A 26,084-nucleotide genomic window follows, 5' to 3' on the forward strand; every position below is an offset into this window, starting at 1 on the left:
CTATGGGTGCCAATACTTGATGAAGCAGTAGGCACTAGCTGTGAGGAAAGGGCATGGCTGTTTATTATACATTCCTTCACTGCAGAGGCTAGAGAGTGTATTTATGAAATAGCAATTAGGAGATAAATCTGTTTGTAAGTTTGAAAGGTACTTAAATGAGAGGAGGGAGCTTATACGATCAACAAAGAATGGAAGAGCAAAGGGAGTCCGTCACTAAAGATTTACGGTTGAGTAATAAACAGCTGCAGAACCATGAAGTTTGCCAGAAAGAGGAGAGCACTGTAGTAGGGAGGTTATTTTCAGATTCCTTTCCCTCACTGCTTTTATCATGTTAAAATATGCTTTGGTATTTGCTGCACATAATTCTGAGATCGTTTATGTATTCCTCTGTCTTTCCCAAGACTTACACCCCCTGTGAATTTAGAATCCACATGCTTTGCAGGAAGGAGAGTGTACTCCTTTCAGCTTATTAATGAAGAGGCCTGGGAGGGCTGAAGAATGCACCAACAGCTCAGCATCCCACCAGAGTCCTCTCCAGGAGCAGAATGCATTATTATTTATGATGGTACTGTGTTCACGGTCCTTCGGCCAATTTTCAATCTCTCCTACTAAATGATTACCTTTGCCAATGGGAAATAATTTCCCAAGCACAGAGAAGGAGTTTTCAGCCTGCCAGTCAGGCCAGTAATCACAATCACCCCGGATGGGCGTCTGTAGCCAAATTTCTCAGGCAAGGGAGGTAAGGGAAAGCTAGACTTGAGGAGCGCGCCCATATGTGAATCTTGACTTTGTGAATTCTAGCTTGTAAAACACGGGAGCAGTTATCTAACTTCCCTGGGACTTAAATTCTGTGTCTGTTAAAATGGTGACGAATCTACTTCATGGGGCTGATGTGACAATTCAGTTGTGTTACAACATTCTCTTCCTCCTCTTATAGAACAGTATCTGGTGGGAAGGCTAGATGTGACGAGGGAAATGGAGGGAAATGGATGAAAATGGTTTATCTGCTCCACTATTCAAGTGCAGCCTGAGTGCCTAGGATAGACTTCTGGAGGCATTAGTTCGCCTTGTTATTATTATGTGGTGACACTGACATCTTTAAATTGTCTTTTCTCCAATTCATGCTACTATTCACAAGTATTCATTGGTTTCATGTTTCCTTTCCACATCATATGCAAACTTCTTTACTTGTCTTTTGAGGGACTCTTCATAGTATATGGTCCATTTGGGCCAAACTAACTTTCCAGCTTACTAAAGGTAAGACTTTGTCTGGGCTGATAGGCATGCAAAATACTTATGTCTTGGCTTTGCCTACATGGGTATATCAGGCTACAATGACTCTTCTCTTTTCAGTTCCTAAAGCAGAAAAGTGTCATGCAATCTCATGCAATCAACATCAAATTTGGAATCAGGAGACCTGTGTTTGAAAAAGGAATTGGATATCTCCTGCTTGTTGAACTTCGGCCAATCACCCTCTAGTAATCTGACCTTCAGACTGGAGATGACAATACTTGCTTAATAATCACCCTCACAAATGTGTGTGAATATCAAATGAGCTAGGGTATGGGAAAATTATAATCCTCAAATTCAGAATTCACTATCATGCTATCTTGTATTCCTTGCTTTGTTTTTATGAGTGACTACACTGTTTTCCTAAGTTGCAAGCCCACTAGAATTAGGGACCGTATCTCAAACTTCCTTTGGGTTCTCACTACAGGAGTAGCATAGGGTTCAGTAACAACAAAGCAGCAGCAACTACAGTATTAACTTTAAAAAGTAGCAAATATGTATTTTAATACTTACTACAGCCCACACATGGTTCAAATCACCACTACTACAAAGTTATGTAGGTAAGGAAACCTAATATTTGTACTTTATAGTACAGAACTGTCTGAATTGGAAAGGGAAGATTCTAAATGTTTTAATCAACACGTAAATCTGCATACAGATAAAAGCAGGCACCAGGCAAGAGGAGAGCAAAAAGTAAAGAATAAACAGTAGGGTAAGTCCAAGAAAAGCCAAAGCACTGGAGGGGAGGTAGGCTTGTCCAAACCACGGAAATTCTAAGGACAGCAGATAATATAGTTTGGTTCTGTGTTACCACCCAAATCTCGCCTTGAATTGTAATAATCTCCATGTGTCAAGAGCAGGACCAGGTGGAGATAATTGAATCATGGGGGCGGTTTCCCCCATGCTGTTCCTGTGACAGTGAGTGAGTTCTCACAAGAGCTGATGGTTTTAGAAGGGGCTTCCCCCTTGGCTGGGCACTCATTCTCTCTCCTGCCACCCTGTGAAAAGGTGGCTTCCTCCATGATTGTAAGTTTCCTGAGGCCTCCCCAGCCATGCAGAACTATGAGTCAATTAGATCTCTTTCCTTTATAAATTACCCAGTCTCAGATATTTCTTCATAGCAGCATGAGAACTGATGAATACAGCAGACATTGTTAACATTTTGAGAGCTCTTAAGTAGGGCTACAATTAAAAACTGAAAGAGGCACTCATTAGGATGCCCGTAAGGGGCCCCAGCAATCTTACTACATTTTTCTTGTCTATCTGCTTTCCCAGTCTCCTAAAACACTACTTTGTACCTTACCCTCTCTTCAAATCTCCAACTCTACCTCCTTTCTACTCACATTAAGCTGATTCCTTTCGTTGCAATCAGAAGAGAATGTCCTCCATCTCTTACCACTACATTTCCCCACCTACTTGCATCTGTGCCCATCAGCTTCCTATCTCTCCTGCTATTGGGGGAAACTGACAGGATCCTATTCAAGGCGAATTGTTCCATCTGGATTCCAGGTCTCATCCACTCTCACCCATTAAGACAGAAACTCTTAATATTTAAAAAACATATTTATTAAAGGAAAATACGTAATAATGAAAAAAAGGATGATCTATGAAGGAGAGGGTAGAGTTTCTTGATTTCAAGATTGCTTGTCAGTGCTTGTTGGTTTCCCCTCATCCTCAATTCTTAATATTGTAGTGTCCTGGGGCTTCATCCTCTCTCCTCCTTTCTTCTCTACCTACTTACTTCCTTGAGAATTTTACCGAGCCTCCTAGTTGTGACTCCTCTTGATGCACTAAGAATTCCCAAATGTATTTCTAGTCTCTACTTCTCTAATACACTCTAAACTCATATAGACAGCTGTCAACAGCTCAACTTGGATGTTCAAAAGCCATATCAATCTTTTAAAAAAACTATTCTGAAATAATTATAGATGCACAAGAAGTCGCAAAATAGTACAGAGAGGTCCCGTGTAACTATCACTCAGCTTCCCCTACAATGACATCTTACGAAAAGCCATACCAATTTTAATATGTCCCAAATCAAACTATCCCCAAAAGCTATTTCTTGACATTCAACAAATACTCATTATCTCTTCTTTGTACACATGGCATTTATTAATACACTTAAATAGTACTTCTTATAGTTCACTCAATATGCACGTATGCATGTACACATACGCTTCAATAAACTATGAGCTTCTCAAAGGCAAGGGTCATGGCAACCTTTTACTTGTCTACAGCACCCAGAATGGCGACTAAACATTTCCTGAAAGTATTTGGAATAAATAAAGTTTATTCAGGTCAGAATCACAGGAGTCAAACAACTAGACCAAAGCCAGAGATCAATGGGCAAAATACTTACTTAAAGATCAAAAAAAAATTCGAATCAACAGTTAGTGTTCTTTAACCCTGAGAAAACATTATATAACACTTTTATAGTTGAGTTCAGTATGATTATAGTTTAGCAACAACAATAACTATAAAATTGAGTGGGGGAGAAGGCTAAAAAAATGAGTATACCACTTTCTACTTAGGAATAGAAGCTTCACAAACGCAGTGTCTTTAAGACAAATGTGCATTAGGTATATATCTTTCCTATTTAAAAAATTACGGAAAAGATCACAAGATCTTCATTTAACGATGTAATGTATATACCAAAAATTATAAAGATCAATATAATTTAATACAAATATATAAACCTCTAGACACTGGAAAAGGAAAATAATTACACATACATGTATTTTATTTGGCTTTAAAGGTGTTATATCTTGAATAAAGTAAAATCTACTTACGTATAAACAAAAATGTGTATGTACATATGACAGTATGCTTACTTTGACAAATATTTTTCAATAATTGTTTCCCATTTTTCCACTTGGGCTTTAATGACAGTCCTTTTGTAAAGTATTATTAAGCCTATAAAGTCTCTAAAATCTTATGGAGGTTTGGCTCCAGAAGATATACTATTATAGTGCAGAAAATGTATAGTGATTTCTGCAAAAGAGATAACCTCTAAGGTTTTATAATTTATTGTTAGCTAGACATTTGGTTGGATATGTGTAGAAGGAACTATTTTCTCCATCTTTCAAGTTCCTACCTTGACCCATAAAGCAGGAAGCTCCCCCTATGAGTCCCAAGATGTCAAGTACTCTTCACCCCCACTCCCCATTTCTGAGGAGAGGAGGAGTGGCATCTGGTAAGCGAAATGGGGAGAAACAGTTGATGATGGGTGGCGAGCTCTTTCCCTACCTTTCTCATATCTACCAGACTTGAAGAAGCGCATACACTCTTCTGGTGGTGTTGTCCTCCCAGTGGGAAACATTTGCGGGTCAGGCCCAGACTTTTGCTACAGAGAAGTATATCTGTCCAACATGTTTATGTGGCTACTGAGCCCCTGAGAGTGACCAGCCTGAGTTGATGTGTGCTGAAATATACACTGCATTTCAAAGGCGTTTTTGTTTTTTTTTTTTTAAACGCAAAATAACTCACTGTCATTTTTATATTGATCACATGATAAAATAGTAATACTTCGGACAATTTCACCTATTTTGTTTGATTTTTTAAAATGTGGCTATTAGAAAATTTCAGCCTCCACATGTGGCACACATGATAGTTCTGCTGGACAGCACTAATTTGGGGGCCAGCTCTCTGGAGCTCACGAATAGGAGGCAGCCCTTCTGGCAAAGCATGTATGCTCTGCAGAACTGACTGTCCTCGGCAGGGCTGTCTGAAGACTGAGTGCAGGGTGTAGGATAGGAGGACAAAAACAGCAGAAAACTGACATGGAAAACAAAGCCACAGTCTCTAGGCTAATTCTACCAACAATAAAGCTGCTATTTTCTTTCTGGGTACCCGATTCCTCTCTCTCTTAAGTGATTACAACTTGATAATGGAAAAATGACAATTATTTATTACTTTTTCCTGATTAAAACCCAAAGATACGATAGAAATATTTCTGCTCTCTTGGAAGTAGCACAAGCACAAAATTCAGGGATGAGCACACAGCAAAGAAAGTGGTCTTCTCCAGGTCCTTAGGGGTTTAAGTTTCAAAAGCTTCTAAGATTTCAGTGGAGAGTTCTGCCCTGGGTGCTTCTCAGCTGAAACAAAAGTGGCACATGAGTGGGAAACCGGCCTGGGAAGCAGGTTTCTAAGTGAGATTCCCCCGCAAAATGACAGTGACAGCCACTGGAACACTTAACTGAGAGGAACACGGGGCTTCAGTGGGGAAATGGAAATCAGGAAGGTAGAGTGACCACGGCCAGGGATATGTGAAACAGATCAGTCTCTGCCAGAGGAGGCAGTATGGAGGGACGGAAACATTGTCTTTCCTCCATGGTAGACATATGCCGCAGTTAACATCCTGATTGGAGACTTTAAAAATTTTTTTATTTTATTTATTTATTTATTTATTTTTGAGACAGCGTTGCCTATTTGAATTGTGAACTGAAGTTGCTGCTTTTTGCATGCAAGGCTACTTTTGCTTACATTTTCTTCCAAGTGAGCAAAGTGAGACAGTGACTTCAAGAAAAACAACACAGAATTGGTTGTCATGATAAAATTGGAACTTTCAAGCAAAAATTCAAATTTTGGAAAACTTGGATCTACCACTGTAAAGCTGACAGCTTCCCAATACTGACAGACTTACTGGCTGAGATAAGAGCTCATATTAATGAATGAGTTTTTTTCATATTCTCTGATGCAATCTATCAACATCTGGATGATCTATATAACTCAGTGAACTGAAACTTCTAAATGCCTTCATGCAATTATATTACAAGATCATACCTGGGAAATGAATCCATTCAAGTGCAACCTAGACCAACAGTTTTAATGCAACAGGGTACAAAAAGTTCAATAATATGGCTTCATATGTCACACTGCAACTAGTCTTTAAGACTTTATCACATGTTGAGTTTCAGTGTAGTATCAAAGAAGAATACTCCAAATTATAGGCTATTAAAATATCTCTCCCTTTTTCAATCTCTTATCTGTGTAAGGCTGGGTTTTCTTTTAACCTAAACAACAACAGACTGAATGCAGAAACTAACATGAGAATCCAGCTGTGTTCTATTAAGCCAGACAAGAAAATGTAACACAGTGCTGTTTTTTCATTATTTTCTGTCTTGGAGATACAGTTGTTTTTCATTAAATATGCTATTCATGTCAACCTATAATGGCTCTATTATTGGTATTTTTAAATAAATAAGTTTAAAATTTTGTTTTTAACTTCTTCTACTTCTTCTTCTATTTTTTTTTTTTTTTGAGACAGAGTCTCTCTCTGCCACCAGGATGGAGTGCAGTCGTGCTATCTCAACTCAGTGCAACCTCCGACTCCCTGGTTCAAGCGATTTTCCTGCCTCAGCCTCTCGAGTAGCTGGGATTACAGGCATGTGCCACCACACCCAGCTAATTTTTGTATTTTTAATAGAGACAGAGTTTCACCATGTTAGCCAGGATGGTCCCGATCTCTTGCCTCAAGATCCACCCACCTTGGCCTCCCAAAATGGCCTCCCAAAGCTGGGATTACAGGTATGAGCCACGGTGCCCAGCCTGTCTTTAACTTCTAATATGATAAATATTATTAGATACAACCGCCATAAACAAAAACTCTTTAGAATCCTCACTAATTCTTAAGAATACTAAAGCATCCTGAGATCAAAGTTTTGAGAATGACCAATCTATGATAATTATTTAATCAACCACCTAAGTATAAAGTACCTATTTTATACTGTGCTAGGACATAGGAAATAAGAGATAAAAGGCACCATCCCTGTCCTCAAAAATTTCCAATTTCATGGGCAAGGTACTTCCCAATTAACATAACTTAAAAATTGTTTTACTGTATAACTTTTAAAAACCTTCATTTCACGTTTCTTATAAACATGCCTTTTATAGCTTAATGTCTCCCATGGAAACTAATACTGTATATAGCACATAGCAAATGCCTAAATACTTCATGATTCACTCTGAATCTGACATATGGCATCAGAAAGTCACAATATACATTAAATAAACATTTTTCTGTAAGTTTCAGACACTGATTACTCATGGTGAAAGATGTACTGCCAACCTTAGTTAAAAGATAGTATTGGCAATGCAGAGACCCTGAAGTTACAGCTACAATGCAACCTTTTGATCAAGACTTTTACAATAAATTTCATATTTAGGTCAAGTTGTACTTTTTAAGATTAATTTATTCTACCAGATGTTCAGGCCAACAGGCTGAATAATAGGATAAGGAAGGAAATGGTAGCTTATTTCGAGAATCTGAACAGTAAACAAAGATGCTCTTATGCTGTTTCCATAACTCCAGGAGGCAGAACCAAACAGTGGAGATTAAAATTAGGCAAAAGATACCTTTAATTAAATAAATAAAGCAAGTAAGCAGGGATACTGGTTTAATTATCAGTAGAAATGAGTTTGAAGGTTAAAAAATAGACTAGATAAGAGGTTCTCAACAATGTTTCTGCTCCAATCCAAAGGAGACAACCTGTTTCCCATTAGAAGCAGAGGTTTACAATGGCAATGAATCACAAACGGTATGAGTTGGAAAGGTAGCACGTGCAAGGTGGGGGAAAAGGGAGTGGGAAGATACATATTAAATTCCAGGTTGAGAAACACCAGTCAAGGTACCAGAAGGACTTTTTAAATTGTATGATTACCTGGGAGTTTTTAAAGAAGGATCCTGGCAAACTTCTTGACAGCATTTCATAAGAGAGAGAAGTATTTTCCACGCATTTATCTATGGATGTAGCAGTACTAGCTATTGAAAGCAAGTGGAAAGTATAAAACACAAAGGCTAAGATTACACATATGCTCCCCATTGCTAACCACCTAATACCAAGCAAATCATGTTCTGACCTGCCTTTCAGCCTCTTTTACAACCATTTTCCTGGATTTCTAACCCATTCACTTGTTCCCTGTTCCTTCTACAAAAATGCTTGTAACAGCTGAATTGACAAGCAATAGAGGAGCAACTCTAATCTGATTCAACCAAAAAAAAAAAAAAAAAAAGCAATTTAGATTTGGTACAAATGCACTTTAAACATTTGCATCCTTTTTCCTTCTACATATTAATCATCTCAAATGGCACACAAATTCACTGACTATATGACATAATACTATTTGTGAATATCTTTCCCAGAGATTCTAGGAATTCTGCAAATGTAAATGGCAACGGAATGGCTGTTACCATGAAAGCAAAGAGCCTTCTCTGGTATGTTTTGCCAGTGGATTGGGCACTCAATTCAGGCCTTGGGAATATTCCTTTCTGAATTCTAATATCTGAACAATTGCTTATTGTTTTTGTTATGCACTTGAGAATTAGCTTACCAGTTCTTTCCAAAAATTTCTTTCTAAATTAAATGTGGGTACACATTTGAAAACTGCACACTATGTATGAATAGTACACACTTATTTTACATTTTTAACATCATGTACAAGCTGTTGGGAACATCTGGTGTTTTGAAAATGTGGGCAAATCCAGCTGCATTTCCTCTTCCAAATGTGTTCTCTGACATCGGCAGGTTGTGTTTCCTGTTGATTTTTATACTCTCTCTCTTTCTATCTAAATAGGGCAGCATTATGTACTTTCAAACACGCATTTTTTCCAACTTTATACTTTTCCTCTCTGAACAAAAAATTTAAAACTTGCCAATTAATAAAATGAGAAAAAATGTTGTGGTTAAAGATGTAAAGTTAATTTTAAATGTATCTGTCTCACTTCTCTATAATTTACTTCAATCAGCAGAAAATCACCTCCTGAGAACAGTTTACAATAAAGAAATATCTATGCTTGGATTATACCATCTGAGCTAAGAGAAAACAACACAGTAATTAACAGATTGAATCTTTACTGGGTCAGGTGCACCTCTAACCCAACAAAATACACATATGTGCACCAACAACCGTGCCACACATTTTCAGGGGTTGGCGGACATCTTGAAAGAAGTATAAGGTTAAGAAACTAAAGCGATGACAATGTGAATAATTCAAAATCACCTAACTTAAAGCATTGTAAATAACAGCTAAAACGCAAGTGGACTTTACATCCTACTCTTACATGTAATCATACATAAAAGATTGCTGTTGCCAAGTCTAAAACTCTGTGTCCCCTCCACCTGCACGCTCACAATTAGCATACAGTCCCAGCTGACCCTGCTGGCTTCCCTTCCTGTCCTCACATAAAATATTTAAAACAACCTCCAGCCTGAGGGTGGGGTGGAAAACCGCCTGGGAGCAAAGGCACCTCCACCTTCCTGAATGACTTGCTGGCCTGTTAGCCCGGAAGGCTAGTTCACAAGTCTCAAATCTGAGCTGGTTCCTTGGATCTTAAACTCCTAACTTGGCTCGGTTCCTTCCCATATATAACCAGGTTCCTGCCTGGACTTTCTCATTTTTATTCAGCTCTGCTCTGGACACATCCCAGGACATGCTGCTCCTACTGGGCTAAAAATGCTCAGGGCTCTCTGGTTCCACTGCTCTCCCATAGTTTCTGGAATGGTTCCAGGTCCCCTGACTCTAGTTGCTTGTTCTATGACATCTTAGAGATAGCAGAGTTCAGTGGTTAAGAGAAAAGGCCATAGGATAAATCTCCATGAGTTCAAATTGACTTCTCTATTACCAACTTAACTTTGGTAAGCCTCAGTTTGCTCATCTATAAAACTGAGGTAATAACATTATCTCCCTCACAGATTACTCAGCCACAACCTCTGTCTCAAGGAAGCAGAAGTCTAAGAGAGATTCCTGAAGCTAAACCACACAGCTGATAAGTGATGGGTTCAGAGTTCAAAGCCAGGTTTATATGTCTCTAAACACATTCTTTTCAAATACATGACGCTCTTGTCTTTTAAAATCATCCTTATTTTTCTCTTCAAAACCAACAAAAACGATGATCTCCTTTTCATAGCAGTGGTTGTGAAATTTAAAACCAAGATACATTACTAGGGTTGCAATAATAAGAAAATAAAGAAGTACTTGGTTATCCACAACTATTAATCTAGTGATTTGGTTAAAACTAGCATTCTTCACAGAAGTTGGAACCTCTGCCTGTGCCAACCTCCAAGTGAATGATTTGCAATTCTTGGCCTTTACAGTCTATTTCCAGGATAATACTAATTAAAATAATAATCTTTGGGATAGGGTACTGGGCAGACTTGGTGACTTGCAGGGAAGGAGAAGGCAACGGCAAAGACGGCAAGAGAGAAAATCAAATAGGAGCTCCAAAGGCGACAGACTTCAGCAGTTGAGTCTAAAGGCTAAGATTTTCCAGGAGAGAGATATGCCCAGAGTTCAAGTAGTGAAAAATGTCCATTTGTTTAGCAGCAGTGTCTGGGTGCGGAGACGGGAAAGGGGAGGAGGAAAACCCACATTATCTATTCTGAGTGAGGCTACACATTGCTGAGGGATTGAGTGCAGGTATTAAGATCCAGTCAAAGGGCACCAAACTGAGCATGGGGGAGACATCAGAAAAGGCAATATGCACTTCCTTTGATAATCCTATCACCAAGTTACATACTGCATGATATGAATAATAACTTTTATATTTTTAATTTTTTATGTTTTTATTTTTTTGAGACAGAGTCTTGCTCTGTCACCCAGGCTGGAGTGTAGTGGCATGATCTCAGCTCACTGCAACCTCCGTTTCCTGGGTTCATGAGATTCTCCTGCCTCAGCCTCCTGAGTAGCTGGGACTACAGCTGCATACCACCATGCCCAGGTAATTTTTCTTTTTTTTGGTTTTTTTTTTTTTTTTTTTTTTTTTTTCAGTAGAGACAGGGTTTCACCATGTTGGCCAAGCTGGTCTCAAACTCCTGACCTCAAGTAATCCGCTCGCCTCAGCCTCCCAAAGTGCTGGGATTACAGGCTTGAGCCACTACGCCCGGCCAATAACTTTTTTAAAAACTCAGGTTAACCCAAGCTGGGCACTGGAGCTCCTTTACATTTGTCAACTGGAAAGAACAGAATGGCATATTTACTATAAAGTGACATGAGAACTGTAACATGTTCTAAGTATACATATAAATGAGAAGAGTCACCTCTATTTTAGCATATTTTTACATCTGTAATAGAGAAAAACAACTTCCCAATTAAAATGCCTCCTTCATAGCAAATAAAAACTTTTTAAAAAGCCAACATGTAATTATTTTCCATTTCAAGAAAGGAAATAAAAATAAAATCTACAGAATGTAGGAGCAATTTTCATTTCTTCTAATGCGCTCAAACCACTTTCAAGTATCTTTTTGTTTACCTTGGTCACAGCTTTTGGAGAAAACGTAACTGCATCTACCACAGTGATGAGGTCACCTGGGTGGAGACGATCAAAGTACTTCATGCAGACATCATAGGCATGAAGCCACTCCGGTGAAGAGCCTGGGACTTGTTTAATGAGATGAGGGTCTCCAGTCCAGAACAACTTCTGTAACCAGATGGTGTACAGAGAGCTTGGGGAAAGCATCCGTCCATCCTTTTCAGGGATTTTGGGAACAAGTTTGGAAATAGATAAAATATTTTGACTTGAAAGAACCGGCTCCAATGCTTCAAGAGGACTCATGTTTTCATCTGTCAGCTTTTTGTAATTAAGACCTACCAGAAAAAAAAGAAAGTAGGTAAGCGGTTCACTCCAATGTAAATATATAGGCACTTTCAAACACACACACACAGCCCTCTGTATGTCTGAATGCAAAGATTTATCAACTTAGCTATAGTAGCTAGTTGAGGTTTTCTATTAGAAAGATCAGGAGATCTGAGTTCCAGTCACAGCCCGAAACTTATTCGGCTGTGCGATCCCCCAGATTGGCCATTCATCTTCTGTGTGCCTCCATTTCCTTGTTTATAACACTAGAGATGACAATATCTCCATGCCTTTGGAATCCCCTGCAGCACCTATGTTTTCTTCTATCAGTGCATTCACCAAACTGCATTACATTCCTTTGTTATTTACCTGGCATTTCACTAGTTATTTGAAGGCAAGGATTGACTCTTATTCCCTTATCCTCTGTGTCTAGGCCAGTGTCTCATTTGATTATTCAGAAAACAACTGATAAACTGAAGGGAACTCTCCCGATTATTATGAATATCAAACAAACATAGATTTGAATGTGCCTTGCAAATTATAAAGTATAAAAATTTAAGAGGTTTTAAGGAGTTTAATTTCTTAGTTATGAGCATAAAGACCATTCTAAAGATTTCCACAATTTCACAAAAATTCGAAGGCTCTTATTTTAAGTGTTCCATGCATATTTTAATCATATAGGCTCCAGTGGAATGAAATTCTGCTGAACTGCCTATTTAAAGTGTCTTAGCCTTGCCTTTTATATACATAAAATATAACCAATGGGAGTAGGGAAAAATCCTGGAGCGGAAGTCCAAAACTTTGGATTTTAGTACCAGGTCTACCATAAGTCACTGTGCGACTTCCAATAGGTTTCTTACTTTTTCTGGTATTTAATTCCCTCAATCATAAGTGAAAGAGTTGGAAATATAATAACTAAAGTCAATTAGCTTCAAAATTCTGTGGTTTCAGAGCTCTGCCAACCATAATGCATGAACAGGATTGTGTACAGAAAATTAATCCCCAGATTTAATTTAAAAGAATGAATTCAAGCAGGGAAACAATCATCCTACCTGATGCAACAACCTTAAATTTCTTCAGCAGCCGAATGTGGGTTTCTGGTTTAATGGCATAGTTCCCCAAATCTGCACAGCCACAGTTTTCCAGAAGAGTGAAATAATACAGCAGCCTTTGGTGATCAAAGCCACCAATAGTGGGGTAAATATACTTGACCATGTGCTGGTGAAAGGCTTCCGGATCAGTCTTCAAAGTCTCAAAGAGATGAAGGTCTTGGGCTCTATTTTCAATTTCTAGTGTGGACAAACTGAAATTAAGAGCCAAAGGAACTGTGTTAAGATTTTGTTCCTTTATTAAAGTGATTTTTTTTTTAACCAAGGAAGAAACACTACTTCTTATAGCTCCCTTCTTCCTGCCTACTCAAAGACAGTGAACCATCATCAGAACCCAATCAGCCTGAATAAAGGGAAACAAATGTGTCAGATGCCTACTAACATTTAACTGACTACACACTCGTCATGTTGTCTCACAGGGGTCTACAGCAACCCTGTGAAGTAGGCTTTCCTTCAAGTTCCAGAAGTTGGGAAAGTTGTCTGATGTTTCCCAGCTAGGAAATAAACTAACATCTGTCAGTGTTCACTCTTAATCACGTATTCATGTCATTAAAAGGGTTTAAAATCTATGCTTCTTCACAGAAACAGAAACAGGCTTATTATTTCAGGAATTTAGGAAATGATACAGAAAAAACCCTAAACTTTTAGGCTTAAGATTTACATGCAAGAGTCTTGAATGAATATTCAATAAACCCAAATTTTATGCTGTGTTCAGATAAAAGAAAAATAGAAAAAAAGGGATAATTAAACTTTCACTTGGGTTATCTGCAGTAATGCTACTTAAATAAAACACATATCTTAATACTTTCATCCTAACTTAGATGTCTTTGTAATCTAATTTTAAAAAGTCGTTTAAAGTTAAACTCTTGGGAAAAGAAAAATTAAGGTACTTTTGCTTGGTTGATTGGTTTGTACTTTTAGAAGGGGAAAGGAGGGGGTTAATTTTGGTCTTGCGCTTCTCCCTGGACAGAATCTGGACAGAACCTCTGGTCTAGTATAATCTCAATGCCCCTTACGTGATGAGTTTCACACTCTCTAATTGTAAGAGTCCTTCAGGCAGCCCTGCACTCACAGAAGTGTCCAGGTTCTAGGGTTCTTGGAAGCAGCAACGGAAGCATCTGGGGGCAGTAAGTGAGACCTTGGGCAGCAACAAAGTTAGGCTTCAAAAAGTTCTAAAGCAGCTCCTCTGAAATACGACAATTTGTTTATTGAAAGTGCCAAAAGACATGTTTTTGGTTTATGTAGATAAAGCTAGTATAAATCATGTTTTAAAACTTTTAGGAGAATGTGACAACACTTGGGATAAAAAGGGTAATCTATAAAGTCAAAGCATCAAGTAATTTTTAAAAACTGGTCTTTTTACTTTTGCTTCAAGAAAAACCTTATTTTTCCATTCAGATACAGTGCAAACATTTACAAGAATATCTCTATCTATAAATATGTCCCCAGTCTATAAAAATTTCTCTCACTGCCTCCTCTGAGCTATTGGCACGTGCTGAATATCCTTCTATTCTGTTACTCATAACGTATTTTAACTACTTATTACCTTGTCTATCTCCCTTACTAGACTGTGCTGCTTGATGGCATAGACCTTATTACATCATCTGAATCTCTAGTTTCTCAATACTAAGAACCAGTGTGTGGCACAAGGAAAACATTCAATATATGTCTTGTGAATGCTAAATAGATGAGTGCATGAGCAAAAACTTTGGTGTCCTCTAAGTAGAAGGCACTGTGCTCAGAACTGGGGAGGACATAAAGACTTACAGCATAGAGCTCCCATCCAAGTTTGAAAATCCAGTTGAGTTATAAATACTTACAGTTAAATAATGATGCAAAACAACAGTATCACCTGACAAAGGGCACACAATTATAGTCCAATTAAGAGTAGGATCACTAAAAGCTGTGACTGCAGAGGATGTAGAAATCAATGATAATGGAAGGCTTACTGAAAGAAGCACTTGAATTTGGCATTGTAGGAAGAAATTAAGCAGAAATAATGTGAACAGAAGTATCAAGAAAGCAAAAGGGCCTGTACACGGAACAGTGAATATAAATAGCTGGGTGGTCGAAAATATTCTTGATACTATCACTATTCAAAGAATACCATCATCTCTGAAAGATAGTGTACACACAGTAGTATGGGACAGTGAATCACAGAATTTCTGATGTTCCTTCATAATTTCCAAATGAAGTCTGAAAACAATGTAGTAAGGAAGTGAATAAGAAACTGTGTAGTCGCAATAAAAGGAATCTTATTGACAAAGATTTGCAGGCAGAACAACATGCCAAACGGAGGAGAGAAAACAAATTTATATTTATCATGCTGATTACTTTCTTGCTAAGTTAAAGTTGGGTAATTATCAACTTACAGATGAGAAATTGTCATTTAGAGAGGTTATATGACTTGTCTAAGACAAAGAGTCCAGATCTGTCTGGATTCAAAATACACAACTGCTCAGGACATCATAAAGCAACCATCAAGGTCAAGCACCCGTGTCAACAACCGCTTCAAAACCAGGATTCTTTCTGCAACACAGACATGAGTTCTCTCTCCCAGCAGCAATAACCGAAAAGAGTTCTCCTGTCATACTTCATTCATAACACCTTGATAAACCAAGTATTCAAGACAGACTCATCTACAAAATGGACAATGACTATATCATAACAGCTTTAGTTCATCTCTGTTTGACTTGATTATGAATATAGTCTCTCTCCATCCACATTACTTTCCCTCTTGCCCACTCACTTATTCTTCTGTGCCTACAATTTAGTTTGCCTGCTGTGCAATTTTACCTAATTATCTTGTCAAGACAGATACTGGAATACCTTTACTGACACATGATAAATACCCAAACGTCCCTTTTCAGTAAATTACAAGGTGCTAAGATCTTTTATAGATGCCAGTAATCAATAACTCATTTTAATCATTTCCATTGAAAGAAGCTGTTATCTTCCCTTTGGAACCAGAAAAGGGAAATCTTTCTTTAAAATCTTTGTTTAGAAAAAAATTCCAAAGAACCCATATTTAAAAGAGTAGAAAGAAATACCAAGAAACCATTGTGGTCTTTTCACTAATCAAATTAATGATTACCCTTCAAACCTGCTTAAGTGATTTTTCCTGAACCAAGTTTTAGTTATAAAGCAGCTTATATACATAGTGCATATTTAACTTTCAGCGATTAACAGAAGCAGCCAGCATTAGTTGTACTCAATGCACAGAAATAAATTATTAGTACTAATCTCATGAATAAGGTGTTCTGTAATGGCTTCCAGATGTCAGTCACCCAAAAATGTGATTCAAGAACATCATGTAGGCCGGGCGCGGTGGCTCAAGCCTGTAATCCCAGCACTTTGGGAGGCCGAGACGGGCGGATCACGAGGTCAGGAGATCGAGACCATCCTGGCTAACACGGTGAAACCCCGTCTCTACTAAAAAATACAAAAAAACTAGCCGGGCGAGGTGGCGGGCGCCTGTAGTCCCAGCTACTCGGGAGGCTGAGGCAGGAGAATGGCGTGAACCCGGGAGGCGGAGCTTGCAGTGAGCTGAGATCCGGCCACTGCACTCCAGCCTGGGCGACAGAGCCAGACTCCGTCTCAAAAAAAAAAAAAAAAAAAAAAAAAAAAAAGAACATCATGTATTGAAAGGACTTTTATTTGTATAAGAAAAACAAACTTATTTAAACACATTTTTCTTTACTCAGCTGAGACTGAGTGATTACAAAAATTCATTAGCTCACTGAAGGGAGTACTTAGAAGGAAAGAGGAAGGAGGAGGCAAGAAGGAAGAAGGTGAATGGGAGAAGGGAGAAGGCTGCTGGGAAAGGAGGAAGACAGAATAAAGAGGATGAGGAAGGGCTGGAAGTGAAAATGTACAGATAGCCTACCAGCACTCTTGTTTCTATTACCTCATTAACACTCATAATAACCCTCTGCAAAAGGTCTAAATATTCCTATTCTCTGAAGGAAGCTGAGGCTCAGACAAAAATTACACAACTAGTAAGAGATGGAGACTGATTCCGAGTTGGGTCTTTCAAGTCCGGCTTTCTGCTTCTACTCAATAAAGCAATGAAGCTGATATTTTACGCTGAAATTTTATGTTGGGCACAGTTCAGCTGCAGTGGCTTGTAAGCATTTTCCCCAAAGACTAACCCTAAAAGCATGAAGATCTATGAATCCACGTGAATAACCATCACTGCTGGTGAACAGTGGCCTCACCACTCACTACCGAGCAACAAGACATTCTGCCCTCCAAATCACAACTGCTCCTGCCTGAGGAAGTCATCCAATAACTCAGCACACAAATGCCTCAGGACGATCTTGATGTACCACTTGATCCATAATGCTGCCTGACAGCTGAATATGTGATTACTCAAAGAAAACGTGGTAAAGTAGTCCCAGCTACTCGGGAGGCTGAGGCAGGAGAATGGCGTGAACCCGGGAGGCGGAGCTTGCAGTGAGCTGAGATCCAGCCACTGCACTCCAGCCCAGGCGACAGAGCGAGACTCCGTCTCAAAAAAAAAAAAAAAAAAAAAAGATAATCATGGCATTTTTTAGTTTTGCCAACATTTTGGCCAAGTGTCTGCAAACTGAAGAACGGAATTTAACTAACTTTTCAAAAACACCCAGGGAGTCGATGAGAGAATCAATAAAGAGTATCTTAGAGTCTATTTCTCATCATGCTGATATTCAGTAGTTCTTTTATGAAATGTTTTATGACAGCAACACAGTGAGAATGTTGAAGGTCATACGAATAGGCTTTGTCTCTTCTGTAAGGACAACCTGGTATCCCTAAAGCCTTTTAATTTCTCATAGAATGTCAATTCTAACTTGTCTATATATATACTTCACATTGTGTCTGTAATTGGTGGGTTCTTGGTCTCGTTGACTTCAAGAATGAAACCACGGACCCTCGCGGTGAGTGTTACAGTTCTTAAAGATGGCGTGTCCGGAGTTTGTTCCTTCAGACGTTTAGATGTGTCTGGAGCTTCTTCCTTCTGGTGGGTTCGGGTCTCGCTGACAGAAGTGAACCTGCAGACCTTCCCGGTGAGTGTTACAGCTCATAAAGGCAGCATGGACCCAAAGACTGAGCAGCAGCAACAGTTATTGCAAAGAGCGAAAAAACAAAGCATCCACACTACCGAAGGGGACCCCAAAGGATAGTCGCCAACCAGCTGGGGCAGCCTGCTTTTATTCCCTTATCTGGCCCCACCCACATCCTGCTGATCGGTCCATTTTACAGAGGGCTGATTGGTCCATTTTACAGAGAACTGATTGGTTCATTTTGACCGAGTGCTGATTGGTGCATTTACAATCCTGTAGCTAGACATAAAAGTTCTCCGAGTCCCCACTAGGTTAGCTAGATACAGAGTACTGATTGGTGCATTTACAAACCCTGAGCTAGATAGACCCAGGGTGCTGACTGGTGCGTTTACAATCCTTTAGCTAGACACAGAGAGCTAGACATAAAAGTTCTCTAAGTCCCCACTAGGTTAGCTGGATACAGAGTACTGATTGGTGTATTTACAATCCCTGAGCTAGACGCAGAGTGCTGATTGATGCGTTTATGATCCCTTAGCTAGACATAAAAGTTCCCCAAGTCCGTGCCTTCACCTAGTGGATCTTGCACCAGGGCTGCAGGTGGAGCTGCCCCCCAGTCCCGAGCGGCGCCTGCACTCCTCAGCCCTTGGGGGTTGATGGGACCGGGCGCCATGGGACATAAAGGCCAGAATTTAGAATTCTTTACAGGGTAGCAACCTGGACACAAACCCACCTGAACAATAGTAACCTTCAGGCAGAAATTCTATCTTCTGTTTCAATTCAGAAAAAGGTAAGGCGGATGCATTATAGTTTACTCATCTCTACTCAGACAGACCTTGTTCTTACCCATTCTTGCATCTGGGACCAAAATAATCCTACTAGAGAATATGAAATCAGCTCTGGTAAACAGCACAGCACATTCAGAGTCCCGATGACCTGGGACCCCTCCCATGTGTCTGAAGGAAACAATAGTAAACTAACCAACATTGAAGAAAATAGTATTATGATCTCTGGCAACCAAAATAAACCACTTGTATAACCACTTGAGTGACCAAAAAGTAGATATTAGAGTGAAACCAAAGCATAGGATGTTTGGCCTTGAAATCTGCTGTCTAAATAAGAAGGGAAAAGACGGAAGGTGTTACCAAGTCTGGCAGTATAAAGACATGTTCTGTCCTCAGTTTAGTTCTCCTTTGCTTACTCTATCCCAGCCACAATGGTCTTTCTTTCGTTACTCAAAAACACAAGAACTGTCCAGGCCTTCTTTTCTCATGGTCTGGAATGCCCTTTTCTCCATTCCTCTTCAGTAGTCAGCTCCTTCCTCTTCACATCCAAGAGAGGCCTTCCCCTTGGAAGGCCTACTTCGTGTGCATTTCCTTTATGGTACTTACTACAACATGTAACTTGCTTTTCAGCAGCTTTTGTGGGGGTCAGGGTGATGGGGGAGGGTTCCCTATTAGAATATAAGCTCCATTAGGGCAAGGATGTGTCTGTCTTGTTCAGCACTTAACATTATGCTTGGAATACAAAGATACTAAGTAATAATAACAATATTTGATGAATAAATGTAGTACTATTACATCAGCCAGAAGCAGCCTCTGCATTTCAAAATGACCCTGCGTCCAAAACTGAAAGGTACTAATCAAATCGGCAGAATTAACAAGAATAGCACAAAAAAAAACATAATAGCCTTGATATAGTTTGGTTGCGTCCCCACCCAAATCTCATCTTGAATTATAGTTCCCATAATCCCCACATGTTGTGCGAGGAAAGCGGTGAGAAGTAACTGAATCATGAGGATGGTTACCCCCATGCTGTTCTCATGACAGTGAGTGAGTTCTTATGAGATCTGATGGTTGTATAAGGGGCTTTTCTCCATTTGCTTGGCACTTCTTCCTGCCTCCCTGCCCCTTCGTCTTTCACCATGATTGGTGAAAGTTTTCTGAGGCCTTCCCAGCCATGTGGAACTGAGTCAATGAAACCTCTTTTCTTTATAAATTACCCAATCTCAGGTATTTCTTCATAGCAGTGTGAGAATGGACTAATACAAATTTAAAAGAGCTACTCGGTTATACACTTTCCACAGATTTTCTCTAATCTTCACAACCCTCTAAGGTGAGGATAATGATCCTTGTAACCTAGAAAATAGTGACTCAAGAGGATTAAGAAACATGGTCTAGGCTACATGGTTGGTGGCTATGGGCAGTAGACTTGGATCTGGAAACTTGATCTGACTACAAAACCCATGCTGTCATCAATAGGCCACAGGTACTCTGGTAGTTACTATTGTCTATAAAAATCCACCGACATGTCTAGAATAGCCCAGAGCTGAAGATGGCTACTAAGTCTGTAATGAGTGACAAAGCAGCCTTGAGTCTGGGGGGCTCAACATGCCCCAGTGGAACCAAGAGGCTGAGAGAGCCAGTGTCTGCTAGTTGGAAGTGATTCTAGGCATTCATGGCTACCCAAAGCCATCACTGCTATTTAAAACTAGCAGGACATTAAAACAAAACAAAGCAAAACAGCAAGAAATGGGGGAAAAAAGAGTCCAGCAACTCAAAAACATATGTGTTTATGAGAATTATCTCTGACAAGAGTGAAATTCCAGGAAAACCTTCCATTAATGAAGTTGTGATCATGTGTCAGGTACTACAGGTTAGATATTTTACCATAAAATAATTTAATTTGTATTACTCCTTGCTTAAAGTGGAGGAAAATGAGCTTCAGAGAAGGGAATTATCTTGCCCATGGACACACACCTAGAAGTGACACCAATAGGATTTGTTTGATCTAGCTATTTTGATTTTAAGGCTTACGATTCATCTGCTATATAATGGTATTTCACCCAACCCTCTCTGTGTACACTTATCCGCAAATGTGCTGATGCAGGTGATAACCTCCAAAACCTTTCTCACAATTATGAGAAAAAGAACTTTACAGGGGAAAAAATTACTTTTTAAAGGAGCAGTAAAACAAAACCCTAAAACAAACAACATTATTTCTCTTGTAACTTCCCAGTGGCACTCACTCAATAAATAAATGTTGGGCGATTTCTATTGTATTAACAAGGCTGATTTCTATGTTACCAAGCTAGATTAAATAGTAAGGCAAACAGCTGCCTTTTAAGTAAAGAATAGGCAGCACCTAACACCAATTACTAAATCAATATTAAGTGCTTTGCCACTCACAAGTGATGATGCCAGGAGGTAATGATTTCCTGCTTTTGTAATTGCTGTGCATCTGCATAATCACAGTGCTATCAGGTATAATGATATGCCAGGAACAGTCTTGCACATCACTCGACTGCCTGATAATTTATAATATATTCAGAGACCAAGGAAGCATCCTGTTTGTACAGATACAACACCCTTTTACATAACATTCAATGAAAGAAAAAAGATATTTAATAAAATGCCAGGATATTTTTAAATGCCAATCATAAGAAATATTTATTTGAACATATTACTGTGCCTCAAAAATGATGACATCCATGCAATATTTATCATAGATAACATTATCTCCCATGTAGCAATTTAATACTTAAAAAGGAAATGTTAAAATTTCTAAGTGTTTAATAAAAATTAAAGGTGCTAAAAATAGCATTTCTTGACCATTCAGCAGGATTTCACCCCACTCAATACTCACTCCCCTTCTTTAAACTCTTTCTTCCCATGGCTTCCCTAAAATAAGATTCCTGTTTTCCCTCTTATCTACCTCTCCTGCTGCTCTCTTTCTGACCCTTTTTTTAGCAGCTCCTCCTTTACCATTTTATATGTGGAAGAGTTCAAGCACTGCCGCAAGCCTTCTCCTTTCCTCACTCTCTGTTCCTTCCCCAAGCACATCCACATCATCACTTATTTCTCATCTATGTGCTTATGACTCCCCAGTTAGTATTTCTAGCTCCATTTGAACCCCAGATCTGTAAGATCCAACTGCTGACTTGGCCTTTTCTCTTGACTGTTTCAATATGTTTAATTTCCTCATTCCCTTGTCTATTTTTTTCTTTCCTTTTTTTTTTTTCTTGGAGACAAAGTCTTGTGCTCTGTTGCCTAGGTTGGAGTGCAATGGCATGATCTCTGCTCACTGCAACCTCCATCTCCCGGGTTCAAGCTATTCTCTTGCCTCAATCTCCCGAGTAGCTGGGATTAAAGAGGAGCCTGCCACCATGCCCAGCTAATTTTTGTATTTTTAGTAGAGACAGGGTTTCTCCATGTTGGCCAGGCTGGTCTCAAACTCCTGACCTTAAGTGATCTACCTGTTGTGGCCTCCCAAAGTGTTGGGATTACAGGCGTGAGCCACGGTGCCCGACCTCTCTTGCCTTTTCCTCACACTCCCCTCAAAATGCCTTACCTCACTGGGTGCTTCCTATCTCACTGAGTAATGCCACCATCTAGCAGGTGAACAAGTAAGAACCTAGGGGTGCATCGCGACACCTCCCGTTTTACTCACCCTCATATCTAGTTTATCCTTATTAACCAATATATTAAGTACTATCTATTTCCCCTTGTAAGTATCTCTAAAACCCATTCTGGCCTCCTTTTCTGTACCTCAAATCCCTACTCCAAGCAATGGTCACTTGTCATGCCGTCTGTTACCACAATAGCTCCCTAACTGGTCACATATATCCACTCTAACTTTCCTAAAATCTTTCAACACAGTAGCCAAAGTGATCTTATCGAAATGCAAAATCTGGTCATATTATGTCCTTGTTCACCAGAATCCTTAACTAACCTTCTATTATCCTAGCCTTCTATTTATTATTCTCAGGAAGAAGTCAAAAGCCCTTGCTAGGGCCTCCATGATCTTGCCGTACAGCCTGGCTCCTATGCCTTGTCCCAGTCTCATCTCACACCATGTTCCACACAAATCCTTGCACCTCACCAACACTGTCCATCTCTTCCTAATCAAAGGGCCTTTGAACTTACTGTATTGTCTACCTAGAAAATGGTTCCCTTCTACTTGTGTAGTTAACTCCAACCCAATATTTAAGTCCTGCTTAAGTGTTACTTCCTGGGAAAAGCCGCTGCTAACTATGCCAAACCCTCTAATTGAGCTCTATTATACAGTACTTTTCAGAGTTTTAATTTCACATTTGCTTATGTCATTATTCAATTATCATCTGTCTCCCACTGTAGGCTATAAGTTCCAAGACAGCTAGGATGCCTGCTTTTGCTCATCCTTGTAACCCTAGTGACTAATACTTAGTCCAGTACACAAAAAATTTTCAGTAAAAACATTGAATGAATGCATCCATGAATGGTAAAGATATATCAAAGGAAAGAACTTACCAAGACACTAGTCCACTGTAGATGAAAGGAAAACTAAAATTGTACTTTACAACTTCTTCGAGATTCTTCAAAAATAGACTCTACAGAAAGACATGGAAATAAACGTATATATGAACTGTGTGCTTACCCACTGTCCGTGAAGAGGAACTCCAAATGGGTCATAAAAACTTCCCAGCGGGAGACACTGTAACGTTGTGCCAGAGACACAGCAATGCTGTAGACGCTTTCCTCTAGGGTTCTGCAGAAATGTCCATCAGGCCCAGGAAGGGAGAGAGGAGAAACACATGACTTCAATCAGCAACGAAAATGCTCATTAGGACTGCTCTCCAGTGAGAGGGGTGCAAGCAGTATGGTCCTTAATAAGACAGTTCACAGTGGTCCAGGAAAAGTACTTCCAAGGAATTGTCATGCTCTTTTTCACTGTGGTACATTACAATTTACTAAGGACTTGTCTAGACCAGTAGTTCTCAACTGTGCATGATGTTGTTCCCCAGGGGACATTTGACAATGTCTGGAAACATTTTGAGCATAAAAAGTGGGGCAAGGGGCAGATGCACTACTGGCATCTCATGGGTAGAGGCCAGGGGTGCTGCTGAGCATTCTGCGTCGATAGTCCCACACAGGCATCCCCCAGTAGGGATCTCGAGCACCCACGTGGGCATCCCCCTGTAGGTACTCCAAGCACCATGTGTAGGCAGTCCCGTGGAGGCATCCCGAGCACCCCGCAGACATCCCACATAGACATCCCAGGAATCCCCAGGTAGGTATCCCCACATAAACATCCGGAGCACCCCCGTAGGCAGCCCCGCATGGGCATTCCGAGCACTCCACAGAGGCAGCCCGAGCACCGCGCATGGGCAGCCCCGCATGGCATCCTGAGCACCCGGCATAGGCATCCCAAGCATTCTGCATAGGCAGCCCCCACAGCCAAGACCTGTCCAGTCAGAACGTCACAGTGCTGCGGTTGAAAAGATACGAACTAGACTCCGGAGCCTACAATCAAAACATAGTGCATCCCTGGTCCAAGGGTAGAGATTTGAGAAAGCGCAATGAGTCACTTAACAAACTTCCATGTTTTCTACCCTGTGCCAGGTATTGTGCTAGCTCCTTAGGAAATAAAAACAAACAAGCATCTTTCTTGAGGAATCCACAGCCTAGTGGAAGACAGGAGATGTGAACCAGCAATTAAACATAGCGGTGGTAGAGCTAAAAGAGAAGACCATGAAGTTCCACAAGAACGGAAAGTGACCAATGTGAACTGCAACTAGGAGGATAATTATACACACACCCAGCCGAGGGTGGGAGGGAGAAGAGCCTTCTGAGAGAATGAGGGCTTCTCAGAGATGAGAGATAAAGCAAGGGTCAAAGCGAGGCACGTACTGGGTCCTCAGGCCTGCTAGGGGACCTGCGTCTCATTCTCCAGGCAATGAAGAGTCCGTGGAAAGTTTAAACCAGGGAATGACATCACCAGATTTGAGAATCTCTAGGCCTATAAAGAATTCCAAGAAAGCAGTCCTGGGCACTCACATTAAGGCCGTTTTAGAAAGACTCCCGCAAGACTGACTCCTGTTTTCCAGCAGAGAAACGTAGGATGGAATTTTTAGTTGGAAGAATGGTGTGGGTGAAAACACAGAGACAGAAGAGAAACCTGTTACTATTAAGTCACTCTGCTAAGACTGTATTTCCCCAAGCTAAGGAAACCATGGCATTTATATGCTTGCATAGCCAGGGGCTGGCAAACGTTTTCTGGGAAAGGTAATATAGTCAATATTTCAGGCTTTACTGCCAGTCTCTCTGGCATAGTCTTCTTTTTATGGCTTTTGTTTTTGTTTTTGTGTTACTATAAAACCTTTAAAAAATGCTAAAATCATTCTTTGTTCATGAGCTATAAAAGAGACGAAGGCTGGGATTAACTTTGTCAACCCATGGATTAGGTCATTGTCAATTAGAAATTCTTTTTTTTTTTTTTTTTTTTTTTTTTGGTGAAGACAGGGTCTTTCTCTGCCTTCCAGGCTGGAGTGCAGTACTACAATCAAGGCTCATTGTAGCCTTGACCTCCCAGGATCAAGCCATCCACCCACCCACCCACCTCAGCCTCCAGAGTAGCTGGGACTACAGGAACATACGACCACACCTAGTTTTTTGTTTGTTTGTTTTTGTTTTTGTTTCTTTGGTAGAGACAAGGCCTTGCTATGTTGGCAGGGATGGTCTTGAAAATCCTGGTCTCAAGCATTCCTCTCACCTTGGCCTCCCAAAGTGCTGGGATTACAGGTGTGAGCCACCATACCCGGCCTAGAAATTGTTTCTTGAAGTATTTATTTGACTACCTATCTCCACATCATGGAATGAGAATTCCTTGAGAACAGGGGACAATTACTAATTCATTCTTTCTATTATGGGGGTATGGCACATTACCAGGCACAAGACATTTTCAATAAGGGCTGATATCTTTATCTCTTGGTAAAGGTGGGAAGGACCCAAACTATGTTATACCCTCTTCACAGTTACCCTGCCTGACCCCTGAGAATGTATTCCCTAAGACATACAGATAGTAAAGGACAGGTACAATGCACTTACAGAAAACTAATGGCATGAAAATGGACATGCAGCTGGGTGCAGTGACTCACGCCTGTAACCTCAGCACTTTGAGAGGCCAAGGTGGGTGGATCACGAGGTCAGGAGATTGAGACCATCCTGGCTAACACGGTGAAACCGTGTCTCTATTAAAAATACAAAAAATTAGCCGGGCATGGTGGCACGCACCTGTAGTCCCAGCTACTCGAGAGGC

General features: G+C 40.0%; 1 protein-coding gene across 2 annotated transcripts in view; it reads right to left on the reverse strand.

Annotated features, from left to right (window-relative positions):
- NBAS (neuroblastoma amplified sequence) overlaps positions 1-26,084 on the reverse strand; it is a 375,829-nt gene that overhangs the window by 90,131 nt on the left and 259,614 nt on the right. For both annotated transcript variants that reach the window (XR_003115238.1, XM_025353552.1), the window contains exons 42-44: positions 23,424-23,534; positions 12,913-13,163; positions 11,537-11,871 (exon numbers count right to left, since the gene is read on the reverse strand). Coding sequence is in view for 1 of the 2 variants with exons in the window: in XM_025353552.1 (XP_025209337.1) it covers positions 11,537-11,871; positions 12,913-13,163; positions 23,424-23,534 (697 nt within the window). In the remaining variant the exon portion in view is untranslated. The remainder of the gene's footprint in view (positions 1-11,536; positions 11,872-12,912; positions 13,164-23,423; positions 23,535-26,084) is intronic.

The sequence above is a fragment of the Theropithecus gelada genome, chromosome 13 (assembly GCF_003255815.1).
Source record: "Theropithecus gelada isolate Dixy chromosome 13, Tgel_1.0, whole genome shotgun sequence".
Classification (NCBI taxonomy): domain Eukaryota; kingdom Metazoa; phylum Chordata; class Mammalia; order Primates; family Cercopithecidae; genus Theropithecus; species Theropithecus gelada.